At 38.8% G+C, this 10,081-nt stretch overlaps 1 protein-coding gene across 1 annotated transcript; it reads right to left on the bottom strand.

Moving 5' to 3' along the window:
* Positions 1-5,670: 5,670 nt before the first annotated feature.
* LOC117360317 (1-phosphatidylinositol phosphodiesterase-like) lies at positions 5,671-6,612 on the bottom strand. The gene has a single exon (XM_033944012.1). It carries the CDS (start codon positions 6,610-6,612, stop codon positions 5,671-5,673), a length of 942 nt encoding a protein of 313 aa, XP_033799903.1.
* Between the last annotated feature and the right edge of the window lie 3,469 nt (positions 6,613-10,081).

The following is a 10,081-nucleotide window of genomic DNA, read 5'->3' as shown; positions in this document are numbered from 1 at the left end:
GGTATTTGGATACAAAAAATGCTGGAAGAGATGATGAAAGTAAATGAAAAATCTTTATTGCTAAAGGTCACAGAAATGTGTGAGCAATGGAACCCTTCACATCTGTCTTGATGGAGGAGAGTTCAAACGATTAAGATGATGATTTTGCCTGTGGTTTGTTACCAAATGAGTATGTTACCAGTTTATTTTCAGGGGTCCTTTTATAAGAAATTAAATAGTATTCTTACTAAATTTATTTGGCTGGGTAAAACTCCAAGAATTGCTTTAGTATCTTTACCAAAACCAATTGCGGTGAGGGGGGGATAATTTTTCCCAATTTTTATAATGCGTCAGGGTATGTATTGGATCCTCCCCAAGCTCATGGAGAATCTTCCAGACTGATTATGGTTGGAATGGCAACTTCTGTCTCCATTGAGATTGTGTCATATTTTAAGGGTTCCTTTTACTAAGCTGCGATAGCAGTTTTAGCGCGCACTTAGCACGCACAGAATTGCCACGCACGCTAGATACTAACACCAGCATTGAGTTGGCATTAGTTCTAGCCACGTAGCGCAGGTTTAGCACACAATAAAATTCTGTGCGCTAAAAACGCTATCACAGCTTAGTAAAAGGAGCCCTAAGTATCAAATTACCTAGGATGTATAAGGACAGTAGAATTTTATCAGACACATGGCAGACATTAAAATTTATTAATAATTTAACACCTATTCCAATTCATAAATCAACCTGTCAGTCTCTTTGGCTGAACTCCAAGATCCAAGTTGATGGGTTTAAGGTCATCTGGAAGCATTGGATGAAGTCAGGTATACGCACTTTGGATGATGTAATATCAGATGGTAAGCTGCTTGACTTTTCACGATTGCAACACAAATTTGGTCTTCATAAGTCACAAAATTATAGATGGTTGCAGTTGAAGCAGGCCTTTCAGGAGGGGTTCCCTGAATAGAAAAATCTTGAAAATCAGTATAGCTTGCCGGTCTTATGTTTCCAGGTGGACTTCCTGGGTCACCAGGCTGCTCAGTGGTATAAATTGATATCTAGATTTTTAAATAAGAAACCAAAGAATAGTCTTCGTGAAATTTGGAGCAATGAAATAAAGCATCAAATTACTGCATCTCAATGGCCACGAATTTGGGCTTGGAGAATGAGATGTACGGCGTGGTTTTTCTTGTTACATAGAGCATTTTGGACCCCAGTTCATTTACAGAAATTAGACAGCTCTAAGTCTAATAGATGCTGGCACTGTCATCTTGAAGCCGAGACATTAGATCATTTGTTATGCTATTGTCCATTAATACTTAGTTTTTGGAAATCCATATGGGGTCAAGTTAACAATCTGCTGGAAAATCCAGTGGCCTTATCATATGATACCGTGTTATATGAGAGCTAAGAGCCAAATTTCTTCTAATAATAATAAACTTTTACTTATTATGACAGGGGTTGCCATACAGTATATCATGAAAAATTGGAAAAATTGGGACAGGCTGAGTTATAGTTTTGGGTGGAATTCTGTATGCCATATCTTTAAAATGGAGCGTATACTAGCCATACAACAGGGGTATATTAAGAAATTTAGGGATGTTTGGGGGCCATTAACAAAATATGGTGAAGAATGATTGTTTTTTTCTCTTTGAGCAAACACTTTCAAATTAAGGGAGGGAGGGTGGGGATACTTTTTATTTTCAGATGATTGAGGATAATTAATGGGTGTGTGGGGTGGGGGAGGGAATTTTGATCTGAATTAATCTCTGATAGAATGTTAAGTGATGTTGAAGTGTAAAATGATTTATTCTGTATTGCACTTATTAAAAGTTTTTAAAAATGAATAAAGAATATATATATATATATATATATATATATATATATATAAAATTTAACACCTATTTCAATTCATAAATCCACGTGTCAGTCCCTTTGGCTGAACTCCAAGATTCAAATTCGCGGGTTTAAGATTATCTGGAAGCATTGGATGCAGGTGGACATACATACTCTGGATGATGTAGTATCAGATGGAAAGCTGCTTGACTTTTCACAGCTGCAACAAACATTTGGGGCTCCTTTTACAAAGCCGCGCTAGCGGGTTTAACGCACGTGACTTTTTATCACTTGCTAACCCCCACACTGGCCGAAAAACTACCGCCTGCTCAAGAGGAGGAGGTAGTGTCTATCACAGCTGGTGGTTTAGCGTGCACTATTACGTGCGTTAAACCGCTAGCTTGGCTTTGTAAAAGGAGCCCTTGTTATTGCTAAGTCTCAATTTTCTAAGTGGTTGTAGTTAAAGCAAGGCATCCAGAAGGGGTTCCCTGATTGGCAAATCTAAATAATCAGTATAGTTTGTTGGTCCTATACTTCCAAACAGATTTCCTAGGGCATCAGGCCGCCCAGTGGTATAAATTAATATCTGAATTTTTAAATAAAAAGCCAAAGACTGGTCTTCAAGACATTTGGAGCATTGAGATAAAGCAGCAGATTTCTGTGTCTCAATGGACATGAATTTAGACTTGAAGGATGAGATGTACAGCATCAGCATCTATGAGACAAACATGCTTTTTTTGTTACATAGAAGTTTTTGGACCCTGGTTAGATTACAAAAAGTAGATAGTTCTAGGTCAAGTAGATGCTGGCACTGTCATCTCGATATAGGGACACTGGATCATCTGCTCTTCTTTTGTCCCTTGATACTTAAATTTTGGCGATCCATTTGGGGGTCAAGTGGATAGAATATTGGAAAATCCAGTGGCATGGACGTATGATACAGTGCTATTTGGCACGTTAATGAGGGCTAAAAGCCTAATAACTTCCCAAAACAACAAACTTCTCTTTATTATGACAGGAATTGCCATACAACTTATTTTGAAGAATTGGAAAAACTGGGACCGGTTAAATTATAATTTCTGGTGGGAATCTTTATGCCGCATTTTTAAAATGGAACGTATGATTGCCATACAGCAGGGACATTATAGGAAATTTAAGGATGTTTGGGAGCCATTGACAATATTCTGTAAGGAGTGATTGTTGATTTTGCCTTTTGAACATACACATCCAGGGTGGGGAAATACTTTTAATTTGAGTGCAATTGTTGGATATGTAGAAGGGGGGATGATATATGTATTTGTCATGAAATATAATTTGATAGAATTTAAGTGCTGTTAAAGTATAAAATGTCTGTATAATATGGTGCACTTATTTTTAGTTTTAAAATGAATAAAGATATTTTAAAAATAAAAGCTCTCTAATTCTTTCACACAAATTTAAATTTTGTTCTCAAGAGCGTTTAAATATGCACATGCACTCATGCATGCAGTAGCAATATTTTATAAATTATATGCATTCATGCCCTACCAACACATAAACTATGCCTGTAGGAATCCCTATGCATGAGATTACAGACCTAGACCTTTTTAATCTGTTGTAAAACCATTCTATGATTTTAACCTTTGGTCTTTTGAAGTTGGAGGCCTTTGCTGACCCTGACCCTGTACCTTCTTTCTTTAATTTCTTTTTATATAAAGTTACCACAGGTTTTCAGGATCAAATGCCGTGCCTGCTTTGCTGTTTACATGACTGCCATCAGTGACTGTCAAGCTTGGAAGTGGATTTAGAGGGAAATTTATCAAAGGACCCTATGCATGTTAGTGCATGCTAACCACTAAAGACTTCCATTATATTCCAATGAGTATCTTTAGCAGTTAGCACATGCTAATGCATTTGCATGTGCTAATACATTTAGCGCCCTTTGATAAATTTCCCCCTTATTTGCAACAAGAATATAAAGTTATAGAGGCAAAACATAGAGTCCTTTGGCTATAATGCAAGATATCCAAAGTGTCAGTGTGAGCTTTGGTGCATCTACCCAGGTAGAGAATGAAAGCAAATGCAACTGCACTGAATTACTGAAGTGAGGATTTGGCGCACTTGCTACAGAATGTTATTTTGCCACCAAAATGACTCCTGATGCAGGATTTTGGCCAAAACACTGGCAGGGTTGGGTCTTTGTTAAATAAAGAACATTTGGTCCCAGTTCTGTAGGTTTGTACACTTTGTGTGTGTGTGTGTTATTGTTTTTTTTGTGTATTTGTTGATCCTTTTCTTTATGTGTTATTGATCAATAAATAATCAACATTTATTTACCCCTCCCCTCTTTTTTCTATAATTTTTTTAGCATGGGCCAGTGTGATAAATGCTCCAACACTTACCTCGCCAGCCCACACTAACATAGCTTGATAAAAGGAGAGGGGGTTAATTATTGATAATATTGATCTGAATATATTTCTTTGACAAAGAGTACAGATATCTTTGGAGTCTTCACTTTTACTTCCTATACTTTGATTGCGGCAAGTACAAACATAGAAACAATATCAAAAGAAGAATAAGGTAAAATTCAACAGCAGCTTCTTCAAAGTGGATGGACTTTATTCAAGTACATTAATTGATTAGTTGCAGGTCCTATCACACAAGTTGCATTCTGCTATCATCATTAGATCACTACTGAAATGAGTTACAGTTTCATAGGAATTCCACATGTCATTTTCAATTTATTTTATTCCTTCTCCCCCGCTGTCTAGAAAAGAGGGACATTATTTTTCACTCAGACTCTGGCAATTTGATTTTAGTGTATGGACTACAAATTAAGGTGAACCATGTGATCATATTCTAACCACGTGTGGCAGTGATTTATGTAACAATCTTATTTTCCATCTTGTCTTGTCCTGATTATTTGATATTTGACATAACTCTTCAGCCTATTTCAGATTTACATGGAGCAACTTTCAGCAAGCCTGTTAAGCAGCAAAGTCCACTGCTACTTTGTATTCATCAACTTTCTAGTTCCTCTTTGAAATTTGCCTATGAATACAAAGCAGTGGCTTGAAAATCAAGCTCATGCATGAATGTCAAGTGGGAACTTAATTTGGGCCTATTTTGTAGGCAACTATGGCCCTCTTTTACTAAGGTGTGCTAACCGATTAGTGCGCGCTAATCGATTTAGTGTACGCTAAATGCTAACACATGCATGTTAGTATATGGACGCATTAACGTTTAGCGTGCAATAATTCGATTAGCAAGCGCTAATTGGTTAGCGCACCTTAGTAAAACAGGGGGTATATGTATTTATAAACTAGTAGAGAGGCGGATGTAGCGGCAAGCGGAATGCACATTGAAATAGTGAATCTATATAATAAGTTAAATCTCTTTAAGTTTTTCATCAGATGCATATGAATGTATTGAAATTGTTACAGCGTCGGACTTCTGTCCCTGATTTGACCATTTACTCAGCAGTCTCTTGAGAGAAAAAAGGTGTTAGGTAACATAAGAAAGAAAATTTTTTGGAAGAAAAAGGTTGATGTTAGGCATAAAGTACTAATTGCCTTTTTAAAGAAATAAATAAAATAAAATAAATGAGTGAAATAAAATAAAGATTAAAAATCCTAAGGTGTTTTGCCTATGACCGTAAGAGCTAGGTAAAGATATCACCTCTTCTGACCCATGTGGGTTAATGGCTCATAGATTCTGAGGCTTTTTCCCCTGAAGATAATAATAAAGATTTGTGAGGGAGATGAAATAATAAAGCCTGTAGATTGCTGAATAAATAGATCAATATAGTGGATTATTCTTTTATAAACTAGTAGGACATATCCAGAAAACTCTATCTCAGGAACACCTATAACAGAGTCACATGCCTTTTTTGGGATTGGTTGTTGATGATATATTGGACTTTGCTGGCTTAGGTGGTAAAGGAACATCAGGTATTGCTAGGCTAGCTGTTAATGAAAGTGTTGAACTATCTGGTTGGTTTCTTATAATTAGTTGGATCAACTCAGAACCTGGATAATTTATTGCTATAATTCCATACCTCAACTTTTCATGACTTCTGCTTGCTAGATAATTGTACAGTTTACCATTTATTTCACCAGCCACTGAATAGGGATAAGCTCCTGAGCTTCCACCTGCACAAACGGTCAGGTACAGTTCATCAAAGTTAGTAAGATAAGCTTCATTTAAATGCCTTTCAACAATGAACCACTTCTTGCCTATATCAAACAGTGTTGGTACATGAAAATCATCAGATATGTTTAAAGTATTATAGTTGATTCCCATCTCAGGACCATCATAATTCTGCAATATGATGATCTTTCCTCGGGCTTCACCAACACTGGGAATGATAGAAGAGATCCAGAACCATGATTTTCCAGCATTTGTCATATAATTATCCACTGTGCTAAAGAAGTCTTGTGAATTACCTTCAGGTTCAAATTCTTCTTTGATGTGCATAAGTATAATTTCCCTTGAATGGTTTCTCAAGAAATCAATAGTGGTTAAGAAGATGTTATCGAGAGTTTGATGTTGATATATTATACCATCATGGACAGGCAGGGTGTTGTAATGGTGCCTGCAATGGATATCAACATATCGTATCCCAGCTTCATATTGTTTAGAGAGATGCCAGGTCTGGGTCTGAAACATATTACCACCATAAAAAACTACAGAGCTGTGGGTTCCAGGAATGGAAAGATGTTGGAGAGACATTGTATCTGGGAGAGAAGACATCCAGTCTGGGTTTTTAATTGTAGGGTCATCTGAGCTATTATATTCTTTTGTTTGCACGCTTCCCATGAGGACCTGAAGTTGAATATCAGTGCCTGTAAAATATTAAATCATACTTTAGTTATAGTTTATCTTCTTTCTTCCCATCATCTACTCAGTTTACTGTCTTTTATACTATAAAGTTGTCTCATACTGCCTTTTATATTGTACAGTAGTCTCTAGATCTTACTCCCTGTATATTATAGTATAATACTGTAGTTTATGAGTAACCATTTGTGACAGATTAAGGGGTTTCCATCACCTCCATGCAGCAGGAGGCGCTAACCATAGAGGGGAGAACTATATATCCCAGAATGTCCTGCACATTTAGAGCTCACTACTGAGTCAGAGAGGCAGGACTCAGGCATGGATGAGTACTTCTGCCCAAGACCAGAATCAGTCATGGAGGTCTCCGAAGGAGAGAGGAACTCCTGGTTTCCCTAGACATAAGCTGAGGCAAAGCTTTGGGAAACAGATTAATGCCTGTAACAGCTTGGCTGAGGTAAACCAACAACTTTTTTGTGTGAGGCAAACATAATAAAAGAGAAAGTGTTTTGTCATATGACTTTATGTTTGTGTCCTGACCTTTCCTGAAAATCCAGGCCAGCCTGCAACACCAGGCTAGTCTGTAACACCATTATATCCAGAATAAAAACATAGGAGCACAAGATAAGCCATGTTGGCTCAAACGATGGTCCATTGAGCCTAGCATCCTGTTTCAGTCTGAGACACTATTACCTGACACATCCTGAAAAGGTATATTTATTTTTCAAAGAATATATCGAGCTTTTGCCATCACCTTTTCAACCTATTTGGCCACCTTAAGGTCATCACTTACTATCACTCCCAAGTCCCGCTCCTCTTTTGAAAACAAAGTTCTTCACCTCCTAAACTGTACCGTTCTCTCAGGATTTTGCAAACCAAATTCATGCCCATGTATTTCTTAGCATTAATTCCTAGCTGCCAAATTCTAGACCATTCCTCAAGTTTCACGAGGTCCTTCCTCATGTTATCCACACCATCAGGGATGTGTACTGTATTGAAGATTTTAGTATCATATTCAGAGAGGCAAATGTTACCAGACAGCACTTAACAATGATCCTATCCCCCAAGTTATATACTATATCCACAAGTCAATAGGTTTGTCCAAATTTAGTATTCTTTTAGCAAATTGCTGCTTTTCCATCCATATTACCTTTCTTCAAAGTGATATTGTCACAAGCACTTCCCAGAGTGGAGTGGTATCGTGACAAAATCTGTGCTCTGGTGTGTCCCCTACCATCAGGGGTATCTTCAGTTTTTTGACTGAGCCTTAGGCAATCGCCTAAGCCTGGGAGAAAAGGGTAAGTACTGGCTTCACCACTCGATAAAATACAAAGTCCAGTCAGAATTCTTCCAAAACACAATAATAGTTTTAATCTGACCTCGATGGTCAAAAGAATAAAGCATACAGGCCACACATGCAGCACTCCACAAAATCCAGTTTTCAATAATGAAGGAAAAGAAAAAGATAAAAGGTTCAAAAGAGCACCTAAACAGATCTGTCCCACCTGAGACCATTCACTCTGGCTCAGTAGAGAGACTAGGCTTATATTTCATCAAAACAAAACTTTTCTCTTGTAGAAGTGGTTTGAGACATACAGGAGATTTCCACAGCAGGTACATGAAGTCCTTTCATAACTTATAACAGGCAGTTCATGTTTTTGCCTGGGTTTTCAAAGGCTGCTGAGTGCTTCAGTTATTTCTCAGTAGGCAGCACAGCTGAGAGAGAGGTTCTGTAAATACCCTCCCAGCCAAGGCACACACCAGGGAGATTTAGAATTACAGAGCATTCATGCAGTTCAATATACTTTAGTCCAAACTTCACATGGTCACAGTAGTAAATCCCTCAGGTAAGTAACCTCCTCAGTTGACCTAAAGTTTAGCTTCTATGATAATGAGCAGAACATAAAGCATTCCCTGCTCAAAGAGTGAAAAAAAAAAACCCACTGGCTGCTTTCCAGCTACTAACTGTTAATTAATGTCCATAGGCTGTGCCTGGCTTTCTGTAATGGAGCCAGCTTCCTGCACTTCAATTCCTTCTACCCACTCTGGAAACTGGCAGGTAGAAATGGGAAGGCTTTCCTCGACTTCCTGCATAGGCCAATCTGGGACCTCCGTCACTGCTTCCTTGTTCCAAGGCTCTTGCTCTGCTCTGGGCTGCTGGAGTGACTCAGCCTCGTCACTCTCTCCTTCCCCTACTGCTTGCTTCAGCCTGCCTTTAATCAGCCCAAAGCCACTCCCTTTCAGCCTTAGAGGGGGATGGGCTTTGGTTCCACTGCAGGCTTGCCTGTTTTGCATGGGTTTTCTAAGCTCAGCTAGCTTATGTTTGGCTGTCCTAGCTAACTTATGGACAGGATGCCGCTGTTGCCAGTCTGCCTACCCCTGATCCAGATCACCATATGGGCAAGGGAGGTCAGCCTCAAGTTGGTCACCAGAATTAATCTAGTCAGCTCTTCTGCACAGGATCCTGTTAGGTGCAAAACTAGTGCGGGTGCTAAGTTTGTCACAATATTTAATCACTGTTTAACACTTATGAAACTTTCTAAAAGCTATTTGGAAGTATCTAAAAGATATCTGTGGAAAGAAAGGCATACATAATGGTCTAGAACCATAGACTGCAAAACTGATCCTCTATCTAATTAACCCCTTTATTGTTTTTATGTTGAAAAACACTTTGGACCTTAAGGGGCTCATAATTGAAATGGAAATGCATCTAAAAACCGGCCTAAATCAGCACTTAGATGATCAGAGAGACAAGTGCCGATAATCGAACCGGGTTTTAGACATATCTAAAAATGACTTAGGCCTTCACAGTGCTGCAGTATGCCTAGAGCTAAAAGGGGCATTTTAGGAGGAGTGGTGAAGGCGGGATTTTGGTGGGACATCCTAGACTTAGTCGTACTGCATGTATAACCGAAATTTTAACAACACTGCCTAGACGAAACTTGGAAGTTGTAACTTAGGCCATCTAAAACCAGGTCTAAGTCACAAGAAGGTATCTAAAGTGACCAGATAACCACTTCAGAGATAAAGTACAGACCCCTATATACTCCTCCAGTGATCACTGACCCCCCTCCCCCCCACTGCCATAAAAATCATATTAACTTTACATATCTGCCTCCAGAATATCAGCACCTGGCAGCCTGGCATAGGAAAGCCTAGTAGAGCTGCACAGAGGTGGCTTAAGTGGTCTGGAAGGTGGGCTAGTGAACCATGGAGGGGAGGACCCAGGCCCATAAGCCACTCTAACCACTGCATGCATGGTGAAACATGTGCATGCCCCAAAACCCCCTAAACCCTTATGCAAGGGTTATTGGGGTGGAAGACAGGTTGGTCTAGTCAGTTTTGGGGTACTCACCATGACCTATAAGGTTGTTGTGGTAAGATGTGTATGTGGCACACTTTCTGTAAAGTTGACAGCAGTGTAAGGTACCCCACTACTCTGGTCCAATGTTTG

This window comes from Geotrypetes seraphini, chromosome 5, assembly GCF_902459505.1.
Source record: "Geotrypetes seraphini chromosome 5, aGeoSer1.1, whole genome shotgun sequence".
Classification (NCBI taxonomy): domain Eukaryota; kingdom Metazoa; phylum Chordata; class Amphibia; order Gymnophiona; family Dermophiidae; genus Geotrypetes; species Geotrypetes seraphini.
Note: the sequence above shows the minus strand (reverse complement) of the source record. Positions and strands in the feature narration are given on the sequence as shown.